The 21,580-nt window shown below is 43.0% G+C and overlaps 1 protein-coding gene across 4 annotated transcripts in view; it reads right to left on the bottom strand.

Moving 5' to 3' along the window:
- ephb3a (eph receptor B3a) overlaps positions 1-20,861 on the bottom strand; it is a 47,426-nt gene extending 26,565 nt beyond the window's left edge. For all 4 annotated transcript variants that reach the window (XM_058066844.2, XM_058066848.2, XM_058066849.2 and 1 more), the window contains exons 1-4: positions 20,351-20,861; positions 12,497-12,561; positions 8,174-8,846; positions 2,567-2,722 (exon numbers count right to left, since the gene is read on the bottom strand). In XM_058066844.2, coding sequence (XP_057922827.2) covers positions 2,567-2,722; positions 8,174-8,846; positions 12,497-12,561; positions 20,351-20,408 — 952 coding nt within the window. In that variant the 5' untranslated portion in view covers positions 20,409-20,861. The remainder of the gene's footprint in view (positions 1-2,566; positions 2,723-8,173; positions 8,847-12,496; positions 12,562-20,350) is intronic.
- Positions 20,862-21,580: the final 719 nt, after the last annotated feature.

The raw sequence follows: 21,580 nt of genomic DNA, 5'->3' as shown, positions 1-21,580 counted from the left end.
TGGTAGGGAATCAGTAACCACCGTACAAGTCATTCCTAGCAAGTAAACAGAGGATCAGAGCTAGGGGAAGGGCAGAGAGCTTCGCTGACATACGCACATGCCCATATAAGGAAGTCCACCCCTCTGTGACATCACAAAGGGGCAGTTTTACCACGCCTTTTGACACCGAGCGTTTTGAGGCATCCCAAACTTTTTTCAGGGCTCACTTCCAAATGTGAAAACCTCATTATCTGAAACTTTGGCATCATTTAACACGAGAATACAACATTCTAACTACATTTATAGGTCAGAAAAGGTCCCCTTTATATACCGTATTTTCTGGACTATAAGTCGCACATAATTAGGTAGAAAAAAACATACATAAGTCGCACTGGAGTATAACTCGCACTTTTTGCGGGTAATTTATTTTGCAAACTACTTGACCAAAACAGACATTACGTCCTCTTGGAAGGCAAGTTCTAACAATAAAAGAATAGAGAACAGGCTGAATAGGTGTAAGATATGGTATATGGTATATATATACAGTGAAGAAAATAAGTATTTGAACACCCTGCTATTTTGCTATTTCTCCCACTTAGAAATCATGGAGGGGTCTGAAATTTTCATCGTAGGTGCATGTCCACTGTGAGAGAGATAAACTAAAAAGAAAAATCCAGAAATCACAATGCATGATTTTTTAACAATTTATTTGTGTGATACAGCTGCAAATAAGTATTTGAACACCTGTGTATCATCTAGAATTCTGACCCTGAAAGACCTGTTAGTCTGCCCATTAGAAGTCCACCTGCACTCCATGTATCATCCTGAATCAGATGCACCTGTTTGAGGTCGTTAGCTGCATAAAGACACCTGTCCACCCCATACAATCAGTAAGACTTTAACTTGTAACATGGCGAAGACCAAAGAGCTGTCCAAAGACACCAGAGACAAAATTGTACACCTCCACAAGGCTGGAAAGGGCTACGGAGCAATTACCAAGCAGCTTGGTGAAAAAAGGTCCACTGTTGGAGCTATCATTAGAAAATGGAAGAAGCTAAACATGACGGTCAATCTCAATCGGAGTGGAGCCCCATGCAAGATATCACCTCGTGGGGTCTCAATGATTCTAAGAAAGGTGAGGAATCAGCCCAGAACTACACGACAGGACTTGGTCAATGACCTGAAAAGAGCTGGGACCACCGTTTCCAAGGTTACTGTAGGTAATACACTAAGACATCATGATGTGAAATCATGCATGGCACGAAAGGTTCCCCTGCTTAAACCAGCACATGTCAAGGCCCGTCTTAAGTTTGCATATGACCATTTGGATGATACAGAGGAGTCATGGGAGAAAGTTTTATGGTCAGATGAGACCAAAATAGAACTTTTTGGTCATAATTCCAATAAGCGTGTTTGGAGGAAGAAGAATGAAGAGTACAATCCGAAGAACACCATCCCTACTGCACATGGGACAGGACGAGTGCACTGCATTAAAGAGAGGATGACTGGGGCCGTGTATTGTGAGATTTTGGGGAACAACCTCCTTCCCTCTGTCAGAGCATTGAAGATGGGTCGTGGCTGGGTCTTCCAACACGACAACGACCCGAAGCACACAGCCAGGAAAACCAAGGAGTGGCTCCGTAAGAAGCATATCAAGGTTCTAGCATGGCCCAGCCAGTCTCCAGACCTGAACCCAATCGAAAATCTTTGGAGGGAGCTCAAATTCCGTGTTTCTCAGCGACAGCCCAGAAACCTGACTGATCTAGAGAAGATCTGTGTGGAGGAGTGGGCCAAGATCCCTCCTGCAGTGTGTGCAAACCTGGTGAAAAACTACAGGAAACGTTTGACCTCTGTAATAGCAAACAAAGGCTACTGTACCAAATATTAACATTCATTTTCTCAGGTGTTCAAATACTTATTAGCAGCTGTATCACACAAATAAATTGTTAAAAAATCATGCATTGTGATTTCTGGATTTTTCTTTTTAGTTTATCTCTCTCACAGTGGACATGCACCTACGATGAAAATTTCAGACCCCTCCATGATTTCTAAGTGGGAGAAATAGCAAAATAGCAGGGTGTTCAAATACTTATTTTCTTCACTGTATATATATAACACAATGGTTATTCAGCTACACAAACAATAAACATGAACAGAAAAGGTGTCCATGTTTATGTAACATAAAGTTTTTTTCATTTATAAGTCGCTCTGGAGTATAAGTCGCAGGAACAGCCAACCTATGAAAAAAACTTATGAACCTATGAAAAAAATACGGTATATATGATCATAACAGATGACATTCTTTTGGCAAGACTTTCTTCAAGAATTTGGAGCGTCTCTGTGCAAATGTTTGCCCATTCATCCACAAATAAGATGATGTTGGAGTTCATCACGTGTGTTCGAGTTCACCCCAAAGGTATTTGATGGGCTTGAGTTCAACTTATTTGGCAAGATAAAGAATGAAGATTCCGGGGAGGATTAAGGAGTCAAAGCCAACTCCTGATTGATTAATTAATTGATTATGACATCACTCGAGGCGTTCACTGAACTTATGAGAAGACACAGTGTGCAGTGTGTGATAACTTACTGGTGCAGGCGGTGTCAGGGGGGTCGCTATCAGCACGGTAGAAGCCACTCTGGCAGGGACAAATACTGGCTCCTCGGGCACTGGTGCGACTGTTCGACGGACACGCAACACAGAATCCGTCCCCGAATTTGGATTTGAAAGTTCCAGGGATGCAAGCTGGAAGAGAGGGAGTAGAAGAAAAAAAAAGAAAAAAAGAAGGCAATCAGAAAAGAAAAAGGCGAGCTGTCACGGTAAAAGACAAGCAGCCGTCACGCCTGTCAGAGAACAAAAAAGTGCACTTATGAAGCTCGATATTTATGGAGACGTCGATACCCAATGAGAAACGGGCCACATTTAAGAATAAGTTATCTTCCTATTTGCATATGCTCTCCAAAGTTCACTCTTTTCCAGGTGACATTCATCTCCCAAAGATGGGATGACAGCCAAGCTTAATGGTGAAGAGGAGGAGACGGCGGATAAAGATGACGATGGACTGCTGACAGGAGATTGCTGTTTTCAGACAAACAGGGATGGAGGATACACCCCAAACCTCTCAATCAGTGTCTGCTCTCAGAATAACAACAAATACACGCAGACCCCCGTTATAATTAACCTATAAATCAGTCAAAGGTGGGCGGCACGGCGGTCGTCCATAGGTATGAATGTGAGTGTGAATGGTTGTTTGTCTATATGTGCCCTGTGATTGGCTGGCGACCAGTCCAGGGTGTACCCCGCCTCTTGCTCGAAGACAGCTGGGATAGGCTCCAGCATATCCCCCACGACCCTCGTGAGGAAAAGCGGTAGAAAATGAATGAATTAATTCTCCATATATTTTTTTAATCTATATTCAGATAAACCTTGGTTAGCATCCGTTGTGTTTTGCTTAATGTAAAAAAATTACACTAAAATGTTGCCTTGGTTTGCGTACAATTTTCCATATAGAGTGGAAAAAAAGTCAATATTGTCAATACTCTATATACGGCACGGCGGTTGAGTGGTTAGCACGCAGACCTCACAGCTAGGACACCAGGGTTCAATTCCACCCTCTGCCATCTCTGTGTGGAGTTTGCATGTTCTCCCCGTGCATGCGTGGGTTTTCTCCAGGTACTCCGGTTTCCTCCCACATTCCAAAAACATGCTAGGTTAATTGGCGACTCCAAATTGTCCATAGGTATGAATGTGAGTGTGAATGGTTGTTTGTCTATATGTGCCCTGTGATTGGCTGGCGGCCAGTCCAGGGTGTACCCCGCCTCTCGCCCGAAGACAGCTGGGATAGGCTCCAGCAATCCCCCCCCCCCCGTGCGACCCTCGTGAGGAAAAAGCGGTAGAAAATGAATGAATCAGTCAAAGGTAACATCAGCAAGACATAAAGTTATTGTGGAAAAAAAACATACAACAAATAGACAGGATAAACCACCTTAATCCCAGACTAAATAACTCTTGAGATAAAAGGGATTATCAGTTTAAGATGTGTATAAATTAGTGCTGCATTCCCAAGCGGTGGTGTAAAAGCAGGGGGTTTCTGGGAAACATCTGTCCTGTCAGCGTGAGCGCTCCATAAAGCCCAACCAACCAGTCAGGGAGTGAGTGATTAACTAGTCGGTCAAAGTGCTCTTTCAGTTTGAACTCCGGTTCCAGTCTAATTCTCAACAATGGCGCTTTTAAGATAATCAGCTCAGCTAACAGCCTCTTATTGCAGTCCTAAAAGAGTGCAATAAAAAAACACAAGGAAATACGACGACAGTGTAGAATTTCCTAGGCCTCGAAGCTGAACACTATCTGATCAGATTCATGTTTGTGCTATTACACAGTGCATTACATTTTCTGTTATTTGTTTTCAATTTCCATGCCTTTTTTTTGAGTACGTTGCTGAATCACCCCCGCCGTCTGGCTTCAATCCATTAACCTCTCTGGAGGGCACAATGATCCCCCACTTTTTTTATATACGGTGATCTTTCCCTTCTTTTCCTCGATGCCGCTACTCCTCCGCTTTTGCTGCATCTCTTGGAGAGTTTTGGCTGAGCGCGGCACCCAGACTGAGGCAACAAATGAAATGTCTGAGTGATTAATGTTAGCGCGGCCGTGTTGGCTCACGTTTGTTCTGAATGGTGTTAATGAGCGTGGCCGCCTGTAAGATGAACTAACAGGGGACTGAAGAGGAAATTACACTTCCTCATCGCAACCCCTGGCTGAGGCCCTGGAGAGTATTTTATCAGACGGTGGCGGCAAGCTTTTAACCTTGAGCCGCAAAAAATGGCGGTGACGGGTGTCTTCACGTCGTGTCCGACAATGTTTTTTTCACGCCTAGGTGAGAAAGAAAGCAACGCTTGTCCACCCTGCAGCACCCCCCCCCCCCTGTCCCCCCACCACCACTCTCCACCCTTTTTCATTTGTTCACTCTTGGCTGCTGTTGCCGTCCCATCTTTGGCACTTCACACATTCCCTCGTCTGTGGGCTTCAAACGCCTTTCTCTGCTGTTATCTACAGTTTTCCTCTATTGGCTCCATTTTTTTTTTTGTGCCTTACCGCTATCTTTCCCTCCCTGCTGTCCTGCTCTTACTGTATTTGTATGCCGCTCCTCTCTGCAACCCCCCTCATTAATTCCTACCCTCCTCCACCCTCCTTCACCTCCATTCACGAGCCACACAATGCATGCAGAGAGGGCACAAACTGGGGTGACTGGCAATGAAAATATTAAGCAGTGTGGGTTAAATACCAGTCAGATTAGATACAGGGATGGGCGGAATCATGGAGCAATAAGAATGTGATGATTGTGTGGAGATGATTGGGAGGGAGCCTAAATGTCTTAAAGCAGGGGGGGTCTAAACTTTTTCCACCGAGGGCTATATACTGAAAAATCCAAGGATGCACTTTGCATATTTTTTTCCTTTTAATAGCTTTTTTTAAATCCTAATATTATGACTTTCCTAAGTTCATATTTTGTATTTCATTCATTCCTTTTGTACCGCTTATCCTCACGAGGGACGCGAGAGGCGAGGTACACCCTGGACTGGTCGCCAGCCAATCACAGGGCACATCTAGACAAACAACCATTCACACTCACATTCATACCTATGGATAATTTGGAGTCGCCAATTAACCTAGCATGTTTTTGGAATGTGGGAGGAAACCGCACACAGAGATGCCCAAGGGTGGAATTGAACTCGGGTCTCTTAGCTGTGAGGCCTGTGCGCTAAGCACTCAAAAAATATTTTGTTCCCTCCATTTATGCTAAAGCAATTGAGTCGCAACTAGCGTAGCTTTAAAGAAGAGAAATCACATGTTCAGTTTGTTATTTTTGCCGTGGAAAATAACACTGAAAAGAATATTTTAGAAGCACTGACCTACATTGACTACTTCAAGTATTTTTTCCATGAAAAAGTATTATTTCATTCCCAACGCTATTATGTTTGCGTAGTAGCATGTTTCATGGCTGCGGTGCTTCCAGTAGTGTATGCGTACATTAGATTTCAGTTTCCACGTCAATTTAATCTGCCCACAGCTTTCAGAATCAGAAGTGTTGGTCCATTTAACATACACATACGTTTTTTTTAAGCCAATCAGACTTCACGTTTGCCTCTTAGGGCCAGCTAGCCAGCCCAGGGGGAGCAAAACTGTGCCTGATTGAGTAGGAGGAATTTGACATGTATGGATAAATATTGATTTTGAACTGTTGTCTGAGCTTTTATTCACTAAGACATTCTATAGAATGGGATATTGTGTTTTCATATTGCTATGGTGCATTTTTTTGTTCTTTTTCTGCATCTTAGCATCAGATTCTTCAGAATTATGTTCAGCGGTTGTTTTGATATTGTGTCTCGGACTACCTTTCCTCAATTCCTCAATTTCGGCAATCTGCCAGTGAAAAAAAATAGAAGAAGTTCAACAGTGGAAAAGCGGCAGTGACTCAGGAGGGGCTCAGGTCGTTCGGTCCTCGCTCCCTACATCCACCCAGTCAGTGTCGTTGTGTCCTTGCCTGCAGTGCGGCCCACACTGGCATATGAATGTGCATGAATGTTTGGTGGTAGCCGGAGAGGCCGTAGGCGTGAATTGGCAGCCAGGTGTTCGCCAGACAACCCCACGGCAGCTGTGCTACAGATGTAGTGTAGATTACCACCACCAGCGTGTGAATAATAGGTTCACTTCATTGTGAAGAGCTTTGAGGTGCCTTGAAAAGCGCTATATTAAATCTCATCCATTATTATTATTATTATTATTATTATTATTATTACTAAAAGCGTGCCAAGGTAACAGTAAGTAAATCGACTAGATATATTCTACGAATAATAATATGTGTTTTCATGCCAAATTTGAAGGCTGCCCACTCATCTTGTCTCTTGCAGTCTCTGCATAGATGTGTCGGTGTCAATCAATCACTGACAGTCAAACAGAATAGCCGCTGTGGAGGATTTTTTTTTTTTTAACGTGATGCTCAATGAACTGCTTTGTCAACAAGCAAGGTGGCTTTGTTTCTGAAACGGATATAGCGCCAGCTGACCATGTTGAAAAACAAATACATGTACATATGTAGTAACAATAAGTAGTCATCACAACACAATATAATTGAATGCTATTATTTATTATGAATCTGGTTGTCCTCGGAGTGATTCCACAGCCAAGATGGTGGCGGTTCACACAACTTGTATTTTATAGTGGTTTACTGTCATCCCTCGTAATATCGCGGGTCAATTATCAATCCTTTGCTTGATTGTGTTTTTTCAGAAATTAATTAATTCACTCATGATTGCTGTTTTGTGGTAGACTACGGTCTATTACTATAGTAGAAACATATTAAATACAAGTTATATGCAGTATTCTGGTCACTAGGTGGCAGTAATGACACAAAACATTGATGGCACATTACCTAACATTATGTTACCGAGTGGTTAGTGCCCAGGCCACACAGCTAGGAGACCCGAGTTCGATTCCACTTGACTTGGCCATCTCTGTGTGGTGTTTGCATGTCCTTCGGTTCTCCGGTTTCCTCCCACATTCCAAAAACATGCTAGGTTAATTGGCGACTCCAAATTGTCCATAGGTATGAATGTGAGTGTGAATGGTTGTTTGTCTATATGTGCCCTGTGATTGGCTGGTGACCAGTCCAGGGTGTACCCTGCCTCTCGCCAGAGGACAGCTGGGATAGGCTCCAGCACACCCACAACCCTCGTGAGGATAAGCGGTAGAAAATGAATGAATGAATGAACACTGCATGAAGTCAGCCAACATGGAGTGAAAAAAAAGTTCTCCTCTCATTTGGTGTGGAAGTGGTAAGTTTTCAAGTTCTTAACTTTATTATTTATTATTACACGGGAGCCAGGCAACAACATTTCGTTGGCAATTTCACTGCTGTGTTATTGTGCAATGACAATAAAGAAAGTCTATGTCTATGTCTGTCTATTGGTGTCTGTCATGTCTGCAGGGCTCTACAATAGCAATATAATAATGTTAAAAAACATATTTGGAAAGTTTGGAAAGTAGTTTTTTTATGGAAAAATATACAATTTATTAACCTTCAATCCTTTATCGTGGAAATTGATTGAGGTTTGGAACCGCTTAAAAAATGCTATAAACCAGTAAACACTGTACTTTTCTTTTTTTGGTGGCATGATAACTTTGTGATTCACATACCTTGGCATTGGGTGCGATCCGCTGTGGGTTCAAAACCAGCGACACAGGTACAGGCACCCACTGGAACCATCCACTCGCCATCACCGTTGCAGTAGAGCTTAAGAGGCACGGACATCTCCATCGCGTTGGTCACACAAGCCCCCGGCGCGATGACTAAGGAAGTAGCTTCCGCCCCGGTTGCAGTCTCAGGGAAGACGGCGAAATTAGCGATAGTGGTGGAGCATTTTTTGAAGAAGACCCTGACGGAGATGAGCGACATGCAGGCGCCGAGGTCCTGGAAGGCCAAGAAGAAGCCAGCCTTTGAGAGGGGGCCAAAGCTGCGCACTTTGGTGTTGATCCTGCCAGCTTCCAGCAGAGAGAAGCTTTCATCGGGGGCTATAGTATCCACTTTCACGTAGGGGTTCTCCCTCCACAGGGGGCTGGTGTCTGTGGCGGCGTCCCCATCAGACTCATAGTAAAACAGATTAAAGGTCTCTTTACAGGAGCCGGGGATGTTTGGGATGCTGGCACAGTCACGCACGGAGAACTTGAGCTCCACGTAGACACGCAGCACACCCCTGCGGGGGATATAGTCCGTCCTGAGCCAGTTGTTCTGGTTGGGCTGTCGGACATTACACACCTGGTAGGTTCTGATCGGGCTCATGGAGTCATCATAGCCGCTAACTTCCTCCCACTGTTGGATTGAAAACATAAATAGTGAGAGGGAAGACAAAGGAACATGTGATGATGACAAGGTGCATATTGAGATACATTTAATAGACTTTTTTTTTTTTTTTTATAATTGGACAACGGGTCTATTTCTCATTTAGCAACAACTGAACCACAGCAGATAGGAGCTTATCTGTTGTGTTTTAATTAATACCAAGTTCTATTAAACATAGAGCTCCCTAATACAAAGCAGTGAAGCATGAGCGCATTCAAAAGTGTGAAATGACATCTGATATAAAAAAAGCACATCCCACATTGTGTCGGGTATGGACTGTGAGGAATAATTTGTAGCCGTAATGATTCCAATTGCAAGGATCAGTCAGAAAATTCTATTCATTACACGCAGACTATTAAAGGAACCACATTTTTCTCATTAAAAACCCTTTTTCACGCATCACGGCTATTTGACAAACAGGTCTGACATTCATCCAAAGTTGTAAAAAACAAGCTTATTTTGCATTTATACGTCTTTAACATATTATACATACGGTATTACCTAAGCGGGAAGCGGTGAATGTATATAACTGGGCATAATCATGGGCCTTTTTAAAATCTCATTCAGTTGGTAATAATTCATAAATACATTTATGTGATAATACAGTGGAACTTTGGTTAACATACAACACAACACGTCAACACAATCTACAACCTAAGTACTGCACCATGTGGACATATCAACAAATATCTACACACAATACCCATGCCAAAAAAAAACACCCATTCATTCCTGCAGCAAGGCATGCTGGGTAACTTTTGTCGCATTTTTGCTACTTTGCAAAATATATTCAGGTTGTAGTCAGGGAACATAGTTTTCATTACCAATGTTTTATTGTTGGTAGTTCATATTGGACTACCCAGCAAGCCTTGCGGGCATTTGGAAGTAAGATTTAAGTTATGTGTTGTATTTAGCGCTTAGCTGTTGATTTATGTGATGCGGTGTGTTGCGTTTTGGTGCTGTTTGATGCCACATTTTGATGGAACCTCCGCCATATTTTGTAACCAAAAGTGGCCCACGAGTCAAAGAGTCAAATCTAATCAAATTAGATTGTTTCGAATTGGAAAACTTTCAGGATTTTTTTTTCGAAATGCATATCAATTTTAGAAATAAAAGCTAAAATTTCATGGAAAAACTTCAACCCTAACCCATAATAATGTTATACTTATAAATAAATAAAATTATAATAAATAATAATATAAATAACAACATAAATATATAAATAATAATAATAATAAATAATAATAAAACTGGAAAAAACGTTCTTTTTACAGGTTCATGTTGTTTTGTTTCATTGCTTCATGCAGCATTTATTCCCAGCGGTCCTTGAAGGCACCGTAGTTGTGTGCTCGGAGACAAAATGTGCCACTTTTTTTTCCTGTTCTTCTTTCACCTCATCGTTGTCCCCAAATGCTGGTGCTGGGTGTGAATGCTTAGAGGCGAGCTGTGATTATGTTATTGTGTGTGTGTGTGTGTGTGTGTGTGTGCGCTCATGTTCATATTCATTCAACATCAAGTTAATTCACGCTAGCACACTGTTACAAACACATCAACAAACGATGTGATCATCTTCTCTCTGGAAAACAAACTCCAGGTTCGTAACAACGGTCGGTATTTGTTGCGTGCTGTTAATATGATGCTGTTGGAAGTTACATGTCGGAGGCTTTTGTTCAGTGCCGTCAGCACAGCGCTTTTAATGTAAGGTAGTCCTTTCATGTTTATCAATCAAGGTTACCGCCTTCATTCAGCATTTATATGCATTTATAATCATTCTCCAATGCATATTCTGTATGTAAAAATAGATTTGTTCGATTGACGTTATGTCTTATGGGAAAAAGTGATTGGGTTCCTGCAGTATGTTCATGTCTTTTAGCTTCACTGATAAATGTTTTTGTCAGGCGTTGAGATTTCACACTTTGGTTGACACTCCTTGAACGCACCACAGTTTATTTGGCAATGGAAGGACTAGCTTCGACTGTCAATCCAGTATCAAAACATGGTGAGTTATATTAGAGAGTGAACAATGGCAATTAAAGAGAGAAAAGGGAGGCTTTTGGAGCTTAATCTAATCATTAAAAGAGTCACTTTTATTGCAAATGTTGATCTGAAATGTTCATGTGAATGTTGGCTAAAGTAGGTGAGTCGCTATGTACAGTAGCGGTGCAAGGGTGCTTAGGGGCTCACAGCAAAAAAAAAGTAATTGGGCCCCCAACCCATCTGTGCACACTGAAAAAAAAACATTTTTTGCACAAAATTTCTGCGATATTTCTTATATTTTGGGACAATTTCTGTCGATAAACAAACAAACCTTGCGGCTCGTGGTGATTGACGCGGACAGCACTGAAGGAAGATAGGGCCGTGCAGGGGGGGGGCGTTATTGCAATGTCATTGTTTCATAATTGCATCAAAATGCCCATTGTTGTCCTTTATGTGCAGTACATGTATTAGCATTTGGGGCGCCCAGTCTCTTAGTGGCGGCCCCCCTAAAAACCGGGGCCCCAGTGAAATGCCTGTTTTGCCTGTTGGTACACTCCACCTCTGGCTATGTATGTTGGTCTTCTGCATATTAATGTACGGTAACTAACATTACATTCTGATAAATGAGCCAGTTAGTCAATAAATGTATAGTCCATTAAGCATCCACCTTGTGGCAAGTCAATCTTTTCATTTTTCTTCCTAATTCCACGTCAGACGGAATGCTTCGTTTTCCATAACAAATAAGCTTGCAGAAGTTGATTATTGTAAAATACGGCATAAGTCATCCCACGTCTTTGAGCGGCAGTGTAATTTATTCCCAGGCGAAGAGCCCAAGAGTCAGCATTAGTTGTCATAAATCACCAGCAACACGTTGACGCACTACCTGACAAATATGATAATTGCGGGTCCCTGAACGTATGGGCTTGTCGGCCCGGGAGCACGGGGACCGCCTCGTCGCTTGTGACATATAACTTCATGGATACCAGGACACTCAGACTCGCCCCCTTTTTAAAGAAGCAAGAAGCCTTTCCTGCCGAAGATCGTTCCCATGGCAACCCACCATTTCCATTGACTGACTTTGCGCTCACGTAGCGAAGACAAATGACACTGGCCAGGAGTGGGGGGAGGTCTGTCAGGCTGTTAGCCCTCAGGTCAAATTCATGTTGCTTTATTTTCCCAGCACTCCTATAGGGGGTATCTGCAGAAAACCTTAATTTTGGACTAATGTGCTCTTGGGCCCATCATGCTTTCAATTATCAGGCTGTCTATGCCGCCTGGTGGTACTTACACACTGTGGGGATTTGCTTTGGTTTATCTGCATGTTTGCACATTGGTTTGTTTGGCGATCATGATGCACAGATTGTGTGTAGCTCATCAAGCTTTTAGCAGTCCTTTTTAATACTGCAGCGCCGCAGTTCCTTCACCCACATTGTCACACGGCATGTTTCTGATTTGCTTTTTTAGTATCCCAGAAAGCAAACACGCGCTGCAAAAACAAAGATATAAAACAGTAGGAGGTGTGCTGTTCAAGACACTCAGGGCTCTATTAATGAGCAAATGGAACAAATGTTGTTAAAGGGGGGGGATATGGCGGGCAGGAGGGGGCCACAAAACAACCAAAACACATGCAAACATATGCTCACCCCGCTCTCTGGGAATGTCGTCCAGGCCAGCTCTGTGGTCGCCCACCGACTGTCCATAAGGGTTTCTGCAAAGTCAGGATTGACATGTTTATTAGAGGGAGGAGGGGAATGAAATAAATAGACACAATCTGTTTACCCTCACCAATAAACACACTATTCTGTGTATAATTTCTTGTCATTACAACTCCGTACAGTACATGGCAGAGGTGGGATCACGTCACTGTTTGGCAAGTCTCAAGTCTGTAATCTTAAGTAAAGGCATGCAAGTCCAAGTCAAGTCTCAAGTCAAGACAAGACAGGTCCAGCCCAGTCTGAAGCCACAGGCTTGAAAAAAAGTCATGGGTAGGAATGTCGGGATCGAACAACACCGGGTCGATCCGGTTGCTTTACCACGTTCGTAACTAAGCCACACTACAACGTGCTAGGTGCAGTAATGCTCGTCAAAGCTTGTTGCTGCACAACTCCTGCGACCCGCAGTTAGTTTCACTTTTGACGTTGGATATTGTGCTCTGTAGCTCCTCCGTAGCGCGAATGGAAGGGTTAGTTTAGCAGTGCCGCTATGTGTGCTTGTGTATGGAGGTGATTATTGCGTCCTTGTGTTCTATAAACATAGAATACACCAAAAGAAAGATTAGACTCTCATCTTTCATCATACAAAAAAGTTTGCTTCTACCATTTTCAGTTCTTTAGTAATCAGCAATAGACAATAGGTACGCTTCAGCAAGCATTATTTTCACTTTGACACAAATTTTGCCATATAGATTTAGCCAAAACATCTATACCACACCATAAACAACACAAAAAACTTTGTTTTACACAAGAATAACCTTTTTTTTTTTTACAAATATAACACCATAAACTATTCAATCATTCATTCATTTACTACAGCTAATCCTCACGAGGGTCGCGGGGGTGCTGGAGCCTATCCCAGCTGTCTTCAGGCGAAAGGCGGGGTACACCCTGGACTGGTCGCCAGCCAATCACAGGGCACATATAGACAAACAACCATTCACACTCACATTCATACCTATGGACAATTTGGAGTCACCAATTAACCTAGCATGTTTTTGGAATGTGGGAGGAAACCGGAGTACCCGGAGAAAACCCACGCATGCACGGGGAGAACATGCAAACTGCCAAGGGTGGAACTGAACTCGGGTCTCCTCGCTGTGAGACCTGCGCGCTCACCACTTGTCCGACATGCATACCATAAACTATTAAACATTTTCATATTTGCAACTGAATTGTGTGGGTGAACGCATTTGAAATTTCCTTTCAATGCATAGCCTCCTTCGCGCAACATGGCGAGATGCCTTTTCACTTCCTGGTTGCCGTGAAACCTCGTGTGTAAACTGACTTAATTTAACCGAGGGCTGCACGGCGGTCGAGTGGTTAGCACGCAGACCTCACAGCTAGGAGACCAGCGTTCAATTCCACCCTCGGCCATCTCTGTGTGGAGTTTGCATGTTCTCCCCGTGCATGCGTGGGTTTTCTCCGGGTACTCCGGTTTCCTCCCACATTCCAAAAACATGCTAGGTTAATTGGCGACTCCAAATTGTCCATAGGTATGAATGTGAGTGTGAATGGTTGTTTGTCTATATGTGCCCTGTGATTGGCTGGCGACCAGTCCAGGATGTATCCCGCCTTTCACCCAAAGACAGCTGGGATAGGCTCCAGCACCCCCCACAACCCTTGCGAGGATAAGCGGTAGAAAATGAATGAATAATTTAACCGAGTCAGAAACCCGCAAGCTGATCGAGTGGTTAGCATGTTAGCATGATTCTCCATTTTGGCATCTCTGTGTGAAGTTTCTTCCTTTGTTTGGGTTTTTTTCCAGTTACGCTTGCGGAATTCCTGTTTGTGACATGTAAGAAACACATATGAAAAATGTCCTGTTTTTCACTTCTTCTTCTGTACGTATGAGGTGTGTTATGTCGTCAAACCGTCAAGTTGAACACACGGTGAGAGCAGCCCTCTGTATAGAGCCGAGGGAGCCACCTCCAAGCAGACCCGGTGCTGCCATTATTCATACTGATGGTGATTAACGATCCCGGTGATTAAGTACTATACTGTATCTACTAACTTTGATCAAATGTAGAGTTACTACTGGATATTAACACACTTTTTAACCCCCATGAAAAACCTGCTGATGCCGGGAACACCAAGGCAGGTGTGTAAAGCACTTAATGTACACTTCCATATTAAATCTATTATCATTCATAGTAGCGATGCCATAGTTCCCTGTCCGATTGGCTTCTGGCTACCCTGTTCCCTCCGAGTAAGTGAGAAATGTGAGCCTCCCTCAGGATACACACATACATACAGTGGTGCCCCTCAACTAATTTGTCCACCCCCCAGTTATCAGCAGATCTTTGGGTTTGTTTTCCTTCCCTGTGCTGTTTACGACTTTGCATGTAGGCGAGAGCAGGACACACGGTGAGAGGATAAACACAGAATCAATAGGCATTGTTGTCTACATGTCACTCACAACCTTGTTACACCTCCGAAGTCGAACCCACCACCACCACCTCCCCAGGTTCTCACTCGAAATATGAGGCCAGATGCCTCCCAAAAAGTGATGCTGTTGTTAGCGCATAATCACTGAAACAATTACACTTTCTTCACGGGGACTCAATGGCACGGCGCCTGCTGTGCACCATTTGCTCACAAGTTGTTGTTAGTGCTGCCCGAGGAGAGTGTGAAGGTGCAGACAAAACAGCACGCCCTGCGTACGGCACAACAACCCACACAGTGAAGCCACACGCTTTCCTGAGGCTTTGTTCTGGTTGGTGTTCTGCGTCAAAGAGGGAAGACAATGCAGTTCAAGCACCAAGCGTCCCTGACTTGAGTGAATAGATCATTGGTCCATCTGTAGCTGCAGAGCTAAACAGTGCACACTGTTTACAGTCAAGGCTGCACCTTCATTAACGAACACACAATAGGCTCTCCTTCTTGTTGGAGGCTCGAGATAATGAATAGAATCATTACATCCAACTCATTACATCCAGCTGGACAGCCACACACAGTGTTCTTTCTCCAGACTGTCTCCTCGTTTTAGGTTTTACTACAGTTGGACACCAGGAGCAAACTAGGAAAAGGAAAAAACACACTTGTAAGACCTTCGAGTTGCAATGCAAATGAGCGTTTTTTTTGTGCATGTAAACGGAGACCAGACTTGACAAGCGGTGTTCCTTCTAGACAGATACACAGCTTACACCTGCACAAGCTAAAGCCGTGCATAAATGTAGCACCATTTGGAATGAATGAATGCATGAATGGATGTAGGCTATATTACTGTTGCGCTTCCTTAGCATCGTAAGAGTCAATAGCCATGTTTACATGAACCCAAATATTCCAATTCCATTTGGGTTATTTGCTCAACCGGAAAGAATCTAACCTTTGTATGCACCTCATTCCGAAAGAAAAGTGCCAATCCGAATGAATATATAATCGGATTCACAGGGGTGGAATATTCCTTTCCCCAATCCGATTGAGGTATCTTGTACCCGCTCAATCGGAAGGTGGTCAGGGTGCGTTCTTCTTCGTGGTGTCTTTCTTCTTCTGTTGTTTATTGGCGGTTGGCAAGCAGCTTTCGTGTGCATTAGCGCCATCTGTGGAACAGAATCTAAACCCTTCAAGTCCAGTTTTATTAAAAAAGAAAATACATATCTATATAAAACATGTGCCAAGCTTAATTATAAAATATTAGCAAGATTGAACTTTATCTTTTCCTGTTCCCGGGTGCGTTCTTTCAGCGAATGTTGAGATATGACGTAACACGCAGCTCGAGATGTTCTCAGATTCAGCCCTGGACTGCTGTGAAAAGTTTGTTTTTGATTCAAACTAAATTTCAAAACTGGACGAATGAAAAACTGTAAAATTGTATTTTGAAAATACAATTAAATAAGAAAACTCAACAAGACAAGAGGAAAAGTGGAAAACAAGCAGTATTATCTGCTTATCCACACTTGGGTCGCTGGGATGTGCTGGAGCCTATCCCAGCTGACTTCAGGTGGCTTAGTCAACTGTATTTTAAAAATACAATTAAATAAGAAAACTAAACAAAACAACAAAAATGGAAAACCAGCAGTATTATCCGCTTATCCTCATAAGGGTCGCAGGGATGTGCTGGAGCCTATCCCAGCTGACTTCGAGAGGCATACAAAATTGTATTTTGAAAATACAATTAAATAAGAAAACTCGACAAAACAACAAGGAAAAATGGAAAACGGGCAGCATTATCTGCTTATCCACACTAGGGTCGCTGGGATGTGCTGGAGCCTATCCCACCTGACTTTGGGAGGCGGGGTAAACTGTATTTTGAAAATACAATTAAATAAGAAAACTCGACAAAACAACAGGAAAAATGGAAAACGAGCAGTATTATCTGCTTATCCACACGAGGGTAGCTGGGATGTGCTGGAGCCTATCCCAGCAGACTTTGGGTGGGGTGGTCAACTGTATTTTAAAAATATAATTAAATAAGAAAACAGAACAAAACAACAACAAAAAATGGAAAACAAGCAGTATTATCTGCTTATCCTCATTAGGGTCGCTGAGTTGTGCTGGAGCCTATCCCAGCTGACTTCGGGAGGCGGGGTAAACTGTATTTTAATAATACAATTAACAAAACAACAAGGAAAATGAAAAATGAGCAGTAATTCAAGTAGAATCAGTAGAAAAATGTAACTTTCACAATACTTTCTAAAATCCATCTTGGTAGCAATATGATTTAGAGTTAAAAACGGTACATATACATTGCATGTACAGCTTACAAGTGAACCAACAAACCCTCATGCTAGCTTGACGTTAGCGTTCTCCTACAACTTCAGATCAACTTTTGTAATAAAAGCGACTGTTGTAATTGATGTTAGACTCAGCTCTAGAATCCTCCCTTTCTTTCTTCAGTTGTCAATGTTCACTCACCAAACAATCCAGGTTTAAGCCCAGTCAGGCTTTAAGTCAGGCTAAGCAGGCTAAACAGGCTAGCAGGCTAGAGCAGGCTCAACACAATCCACACATCGCTTGCCTGTTGTAACTCCGATAATAATTTAGGATCATATATTAACATCATATATTCATCTTGATGCATATTTTGACGCCGAATTGTCCATCCAAGGTAACCAAACATACTTTTGAGTCTCACAACACACAACTATGGTGCCTTCAAGGACCTCCAAACCAAAAAATCTCACACTCATACATAAAATTGTGGGCTTTCGAACAGTGGGTGCTGTACATTTGACTTGTATTGTCACACATTTGTGGATTATTAATAATTAATTTGCTGATTATTTATTTATTTATGGTGAATGACAAAAAAAAATTCTGAGAAAATAAAATAATTTTGGACCAAAAACCTGACAATTTGCAAATTTCTATTTAATTTTCAGAATGCATTCAAAATCAAAATAACTTTCCTTTTGGGGGCTCTAATGCAAGGTATTTTAATATTCTTAGTTTTTCATAAAAATAATCCTGTTTGAAAGGAATGGCAAATGCTAGTGTTCAACTCTTGGTACAATTTCCGACTAAAACGCCATGAAAACACATTTCCTGACGGGTATCTTCACAGGAACTAATCAAAAGGTTTATTCTCGTTTCCTGTATTCTCTTTGATTTAGTTACACATGCATTTTTTAACAAACCTTAATAGATGATTTATGTTCCCCGGGTTATTTTCAAAAAGGTGATTATTTTTTCATGGATCACAACAGGAATTCTGGAATGTTCATGCATTCAAATATGAAGAATCTGAGGGGTGCATCAAGTAAAAAACACACTTCAGCGTGGCGTTCGCTTGAAGTAGCAATCACGGTCAAAACATTTGACGGGGCTTTGAACTACGATTCTTTATTTGGGTGTGTGAGTGGAGTGACGGCACCTCAGCCCAAACACACACAAGAATGAGCACCTTTGTTTTTCTTATTAGCGAGTGAGAGAGAAGAGGCTTGGGGGGGGGGGGGGGGGGGACCAATCACAGCTGTGTTTGTGCGGCGCACACAGCTGGCTGAGCCTCGTATCACGCTCGCCCCTCGGGGGCCGGATCCGGCCCGCCGCCCCTCCCTTTGGTCCTGATGCTCAGGGGCAGCTTACTTAAAGGGTCGCCCGGTTTGATGCTCATTCAAACATGGCTGCAACAGCGCACATGCATGGTGGCCTTGCAGGGCCAGATTTGACCTCTGACCTCCACATTTGTAATAAATAACTTGTTCCACAGAGCCCCTTGTTAAATTTACTTCACCTTTGAGATAACCGCCGCTATTACTCAAACTCCAAAATACCCCCACTAACCCATAAAAACTACAGCAGAAGTGAAGTCGCCCTGGGATAAAAAAACAATACTGCAGTGAAAACTTTAGCGAATCACCACCAGCCGGGGCGTTTACTGTCCTATCTTTTTATGATTGCCGGAGCGAAAATGCCACACATCCAAGCGTTCACTGCAGGGCGCATTGGGAGCTCCAACATGCTAATGTTTTATTCACTTTGAGAAAAAAGCGGCTGCATCATGAAAGGCAGGCCTCATCTTACAACACGGACCCCGCTCGCCAACAAGCAAACATATGAAATATTAACAAGTAAATATCAGCGTCGGTGATATGAGAATGATTAAATATGCAGCCATTAAAAAAAAAAAAAAGACGGACATTTTTTCATTAGGGTGGCCGAGGTGTCAATGAGTTGATACCTGAAATGGCCATTGGTGGTGGCCAGTGGGGTGGCACCAGTTCTTTAATGGTGTCATACTTCATTTAACACTTGAGCAGATTTTCGAAACATTTCCGAGTCAGCAGTTTATGATTCAGATTTTTTTTTTTTTTAAAGCATCTCAATGAATCATCACATGTCCAAATAAACAGTTGATTATTTTGTGGAGCGGCCATCCTTCCGATTTATGAGCTTTTAAAACAACTACACAATAAACACGGACTCCAAATGAGAGTCATCGGACATAAAAATGCCATCATTGTTGGACATTTTATTGCGGTGGCTTGAATATGATTCATTAACGCTAAAACCAAGACGGAAGATATAATCAACAGTTCATGATACGGCAGAAAACGGCGCCCTCTCATGAGCTGCCCTTCACGTTTATCCTCAGAGGACAAATATTAGTGAACCCCCTAAGTCTTGAGTACAAATCAGTGGCCGGCTTCGGTGGTTAAGAGGGGGTGTGGGGTGGGGGGGAAATGGGCCCATCATCTTGGTGTGAAAACCCACTGGGACTCAGAGGGGGCCGGTGCCGCTGCATTGATTTACTTGCTGACACCAGAATTGATGAGGTATCATACTGGCGGCGCTCCAGCAGAAGGCGGAATAGTCAGGGAAAAAGAGGAGGGGCATGGGTGGGTATATCGGAGGGGTGGGGGGGGTGGAGGGTAGGCGAGGCCGGACATCTCCCTAGAGCAACCCAGCTCGGGGGTCTGCAGCATACTTGTTAAACCACTGACCTTTAATTCACTATTGTCACCTATCATGTTGCACATGTGTGCCCCCGCTGCTGCTTTGAGGGGGCATTAGGTGGGGAGGGGGGGCTGCCATTGATCTACTACCGCCACATTCTATTTTACAGACATGTGAAATCAACCCCAGTGGGGAGGGGGTGGTATATGGGTATATTGGGCACCCTCACCCCTTCTAGTGGGTGTGACAACAACAGGGACAATAGCAACAGGGCAGCCCTTCAGCTGCATCATGACACACATAGAATATTACATTATATTTGCAGCTTAAATAAACATTATGTTGGTTATGGTTATTAAATCACATCCACACTAGCTACTTTTTGGCTCCCCTGTGACAAATTCCAACATATCTATTGTTCTCTAGTGGGGAAAAAAGAAAGCATACCTTCAACAGCCAGCACCACGGGCACAATGAAGCTGCACAGCCACAGCAAGTAATCCATTGTCACGAGCCAGGCTTTTGCAACATGAATAAAGATGCCCACAGTGGACCCTCACGATGGGTGGAAGCTCAACCAGTGATCACTGCAGCGGAGCTTTGTGTTCCTCTCATGCCTGTCACTCACACCTCGGAGGATTCCCGCCACTTCATCACCAGCATCATCCACGTCAATGGAGTAAATGTCTTTGTGCTTCTTATTCACGTCCCGTTATTCCTATGACTGTGCTGGCTCTCATTCCCGTTATTCGACTTCACCGACGCGCGGTAACTGACCAGGGGCGCATCTCTCTCCGCTGCTGTGCTCTCCCTTCCCTATGCGCACAGGACGGCGCGAAGGGGGAGGACCCGCATCCGGAGGTGTAGGTACGGGGGTTAAAAGGTTCTGGGGAAGTCCACTTGGAGCAACTCCGCGTAGCTGTTGCGCCTCAGTCGGGGATGTGCGTCGGAATGGCAAACACTGGGACAGACAGACGCAGAGGGAGGAGGGGGTGCACTGTTTCAAGGCACTGCTGATCAACAATCCGTTTCCGCGGAAGACTTTCAAAATAAAACCTACAGTGAATGGCTTCACACTTTTATGGTAGAAAACAACACAGTGGAGTGAATCAATTAATAAATCACACAATAATTGAAAATGAACTGAATATTTTTGGATACATTTTCCTCCTTTACCGCCTACGAACAGGCAAAAAGAGTTCACTCTGTGCACTGGTTTCAGTACCTTAGAGCATTTGTTCCATAAAACAACAAGGAACCCTTTAGTCTGTCATTAAGGCCCTGTGTAAACCAAAACAAATTTTAAAATAAAAGTGATAATAGACACATATGACTACACAATTCACAAAAAAAAGCAGAATAAAAGTAGGTTTTAAGGGATAATTCAGATTTTTTTACATGAAGTTGTATGGCATTTCCATCAGCTGTGTGAGTTCTGTGAGTCCAATTCTGGTCGGATAACGGTGATGAGGAACGGCGTAAGTAAATAATTTGGCTTCTCAAAACAATATGCATTTAAAAGAAAATAAAATACATTTGCATCACTAAAATGCCTCCTCGAACAAATCAGACATCGCAAGTTATTCCTGCTGTATCATTATTGTGATGCTTTACAGTCATTACAAATGAAATATTTGCTATAAGAAACTGGGATATGATTCCAGAACGTGGACGTAC

This window comes from Doryrhamphus excisus, linkage group LG6 (genome assembly GCF_037039965.1).
Source record: "Doryrhamphus excisus strain RoL-2023G ecotype Guam linkage group LG6, RoL_Dexc_Guam_v1.1, whole genome shotgun sequence".
In the NCBI taxonomy this organism is placed as follows: Eukaryota; Metazoa; Chordata; class Actinopteri; order Syngnathiformes; family Syngnathidae; genus Doryrhamphus; species Doryrhamphus excisus.
Note: the sequence above shows the minus strand (reverse complement) of the source record. Positions and strands in the feature narration are given on the sequence as shown.